The following is a 4,471-nucleotide window of genomic DNA, read 5'->3' as shown; positions in this document are numbered from 1 at the left end:
GGACAGCCAGTGTTACACAGAGAAACCCTGTCTTGAAAAATCAAAAAAAGAAAAAGAAAAACCGGGGAGGAGGGGCGGGACAGATACCTCTTTGTAGTGATTTTTTTGCCATTAACTATCTTAGTTGAAGTTGATATTGATTTGAAGTTGCCCATTCCACTGCCGCCAAATGACGTTGAAGAAAATGAAGTGAGACCCCCATGACCTAGTGACCCGAATGGAGTAAAGCCTATAAAGAAACAGAAAAGTACAGTTAAAAGCTACATACTTTAAGATTCACACAAAAATAACCTTATTCCAAATTGTAAGCCTCAAGTGAGCTGAAAAAAGTGGGTGAAGTACTTAACTAGTTCAAGCCTAAATGATGTTCTACCCACACAGTAGACAAGTGCCTACACACACACAATAAGCATGCACAAACACCTGTTATTTTTAACTTTTTCTCCCAAAAGCTGCCCCAGAAAACAACTTGCCAAGGTTCTAATGTGGCACATGCCTTTTAATCCAAACATGTGGGATGAAGAGGTCTCAAGACCATCCTACTCTACAGAGTGAGACTTAAGGGTTGGGAGCAGAGGCAACACATGCTAGTCAACAGCCAAGACCATACCCAGAAATCACTGTTGTAGTCTATTAGCTACCATTTCCCAGTAGGGAGAGAGAGAGAGAGAGAGTGTGTGTGTGTGTGTGTGTGTGTGTGTGTTGGAGGGCATGGTGTGTGTGTGGGGGGGGGGGGGGAAGCGCTTGCCATTAAAACCTGATGACCTTAGTTCCATCCCTAGAAGCCAAATTGAAAGAGAAGACCACCTATAAGAGACTTTTCTCTGGCCTCCAAACACACAATGGCATTCCTGTGCCATACATACAACAATAGAATTATATTAAAGACGGAAATAATGGCCTGCTTTCTCATATACAGATTTTGAGAACTCTGAGTCTATGTCACATTTGGGCCATACCTTATAAGCACCTTAATGCAGGGGCAACTACACACCCACACCCACCCACAATTAGTGGCCATGACTTTTGACAAGATGCCTTTACAAAAACCCTGACTGGGCTCAAACCTGGCATCCAGTGTGGTAGGATTAGTCTTTCACACAGAGCTGTAAAGCAAGAATCTGTCTACACTACCTACCTCAAAACAGGAAACAGATTTCCAACCAAAGAGAAACTTACCTGCCCTGTCCCATACAAATCTCAAACTACACTAGCTAAAAGACTGATCAAAAGTAAGAAAGGCTTTAATACCTGTATCAAAAGCAGTAAATCCACTTCCAAAAGAAGGAAATCCACTGAAGGCAGAGAAAAATGAGCCAGCACCTCGGCTTCTACTTCCTCGGGGACCCCTTCGGTTTCCAAAAAAGTCATCAAATGGGTCTTCTAAAAACAGATTTTTTAAAAATGCGTTATGAGAATATTTTAAGTTTTTTTTTCCATACAAGAAAAATGTTGGGTTAACGCCTTGAAACACATGGGTCACACATTAGGCACACACACCCAACAGCTCTTAGGACTCTGAGCGCATGCTCAGCAACTTCCACTTACTGCTATCATTCAAATAAAGCTCAGTGCAAATGACCAGACAAGTGCCTAATGGGAACGGTGTGTCTACAGATACCTCATCAAGCCTTCAGAGGGCAGTTCAACAAAGCTCAGGACACATTTGGGTTCATTAGAAAAGATAGTTTCAGGGCTGGAGAGATGGCTCAAAGGTTAAGAGCATCAACTGCTCTTCTGAAGGTCCTGAGTTCAAATCCCAGCAACCACATGGTGGCTCACAACCATCCATCGTATTGAGATCTGACGTCCTCTTCTGGTGCATCTGAAGACAGCTACAGTGTACTTAGATATAATAATAAATAAATCTTTAAAAAAAGAAAAGATAGTTTCAGCCCAGCATTGTGTGGCCCACAATCCCAGCACTCCTAAATGCAGGTGGATCTCTGAGTTCAAGGCTAGCCTGATATACAGAGTAAGTTCCAGGATAGCCAGGGCTACAGAGAAGCCATGTCTTGAAAAACAAACAAAAAAGATGGTCTTGACCTTAGGACAGCTTTGTTGCTGTTTTCCAACTTTTTGTTATTTTATGTGTAGTTAGGTGTAGTTTAGGGGCACGTGCATACAAGTACACAGAGAGGCCAGACTCATCAGATCACCCAGAAACAGAAGTTAAAGGTACTTGTACGATGCCTGACTTGAGTTCTGGAAACAGATCTTCTGCAAAGGTAGTACTAATGAGCCATCACTCCAGCCTCCAACCTATACACTTGTACAGAGAGAAGGAGCAGTCTTCAAAATAATTCAGAGTCCAGCATGGTACCCCACACCTTTATATCCCAACTCAGACAGACAGTTCTCTGAATCTGAGACAAGCCTGGTCTCCAAAAGTTCCAGAACAACAGCAACAGGTGAATATAATAAACTGCTGGTGAGCCTGATGATTATGACCCAATAATTGCTTTCTCATATCTATTCAATTTGATGGCTCAAAACTCTTTACAAGATAGGGATGGAGTTGACTCAGAAGTTAAAAGCAGGTGTTGCTGTTACTGAGCAACACCCACATAGAGGCTGACAACCATCTCAACTCCAGTTCCAGGGAACCCAACATCATCTTCTGGCCTCCATGGGCAATACCTGTGTGATACAGACACATAGGCAGGCAGAATCTTCTATTTTTATGAGACCAATGGAATCTGAACTGACATTAATTGGCAAGCACAGGACTATACTTCTGAAGTACTTTTGCTGGGACAAGTGACCATCACGTAAATGGAAACATGATGGCCCTGAAAAGAAAGCACTTTACCAATAATTCAGCAAGGAATCCTCTACATAGAACAAGTATCAACACTACATCTAAAGGTGGCAGCAAGCTCAGTTTTTCATTATGGCAGCTAACAACATAATATTTCTAACTATTACTTTTTAAACTTACCTTAGTTTTTATTTCCCCTAGTAAAGAAGGAAATCTGTAAACAATCATATATCACATACTTTCAAATATAAATGCATGCAGAAAGTTGTCATAGATGCACAAGTGACAAGAGAATGGACAAAGCAAGAGCCAGCTGGCCTGCTTAAATTCAGATGAGCACAACATCCTAGTAGGCCCTGGTTCCAGAATAGGCATTCTGTCTAGGACTGCCCAAAAGGCCGTTTCAGGGACCAGAGCAAAGGCTTGGAGTGCTCCAGAAAGCTTAAGATGGGCACAGAAAAGAGGCTCAAGCTGGGCAAGAAGGTTATCCTGTACAAGGCTAACCAGGCAGCTCTGCCTAAGGGCCCTGCCTAAGTGGCCCTGGATGACTTCCTCGAAGGTCTGACAGTGGCTGAGTGAAAGGAACTTATGTACTCACCAACATGACCCACTCTACAGCAAGTAAACAGCTGTCTGAGTTGTGACTAAGTAAGGGATGTCATCTTTTATGAATTTTGTTTTATTGTATTTTATTACTTTTTTCTTCCCAGAATCTATTTTTAAATGTCTAAGAGTATGTCTGTGTATAGGTTTGTTCATTTGGTTATAGTGCCCAGAAGCCAGAAAGGGGAACCGTATGTGAGCTGTCTGACCCGAATGCTGTGTTGCTGTGTTCTACTAGAGGCCACCCCTTATAAACAGACTCCTGTTTTCCCATTATTTAAAAGAAAAAGACTAAGTAAATAAAATTTCCCAGTCGCTACAAAGACTGAAAATAAAACTTGTACATGGGCTGGACAGATGGCTCAGAGGTTAAGATAACTGACTGCTCTTCCAGAGGTCCTGAGTACAATTCCCAGCAACCACATGGTGGCTCACTATCATCTATAATGAGATCTGGTGGCCTCTTCTGATATGCAGACATAAATGCCGGCAGAATACTGTGTATATAATAAATTTTTTAAAAAAACTTAAAAGACAAAACTTAGGCATTTCATTTACAAAGAGGCTCTCAAACTGATTAGCAGACAACAAACCAAGTACATATGCCACAGAGGTTTCCTAGACAGCGGGTCTACCACAGGGATGGCAATTCTTCTATTTATAATACCCAAACTAAAAACAAAAGAACCATTAAGTCGGTGTGGTGAGTAATACTTTAACCCTAGCACCTAGGAGGCAGGGGAAGGGGAATCTCTGTCTTGAGTTCTGGGCCAACCAGGACTACAGAGTTGTTTTGTTTGTTTGTTTGTTTGTTTGTTTGTTTGTTTGTTTAATGGCTGCAATGGAGCTTACTACAAAACCACAGGTTCCATGCCCAGCACCTTTGAATCCAGCAGTTGCAAAAGGCAGGAGGATCAGATAGCTGGGTTTGAAGCCAGCCGAGGCTCTCGTATCTTGACTGTGACTGTTAGCTATAAGCAGTTAAAACATACTATAAGATAATTCACAAATTAAGAGACAATCCACATCATCATGAACAACAAATTCTCCACAGCTAATCTTAAACTAGCCAAGCCTTTGTCTTTTCCTCTTTTTTTTTTTTTTTTT

The 4,471-nt window shown here is 41.7% G+C and overlaps 1 protein-coding gene across 2 annotated transcripts in view; it reads right to left on the bottom strand.

Moving 5' to 3' along the window:
- Window positions 1-4,471, bottom strand: part of Dnajb6 (DnaJ heat shock protein family (Hsp40) member B6) — a 49,646-nt gene that overhangs the window by 19,226 nt on the left and 25,949 nt on the right. For both annotated transcript variants that reach the window (XM_021190183.2, XM_029534797.1), the window contains exons 6-7: window positions 1,252-1,383; window positions 88-229 (exon numbers count right to left, since the gene is read on the bottom strand). In XM_021190183.2, coding sequence (XP_021045842.1) covers window positions 88-229; window positions 1,252-1,383 — 274 coding nt within the window. The remainder of the gene's footprint in view (window positions 1-87; window positions 230-1,251; window positions 1,384-4,471) is intronic.

Source organism: Mus pahari, chromosome 2 (genome assembly GCF_900095145.1).
Source record: "Mus pahari chromosome 2, PAHARI_EIJ_v1.1, whole genome shotgun sequence".
Lineage (NCBI taxonomy): Eukaryota > Metazoa > Chordata > Mammalia > Rodentia > Muridae > Mus > Mus pahari.
The sequence above is the reverse complement of the archived record's forward strand: the minus strand, read 5'-3'. Positions and strand labels throughout refer to the sequence as shown.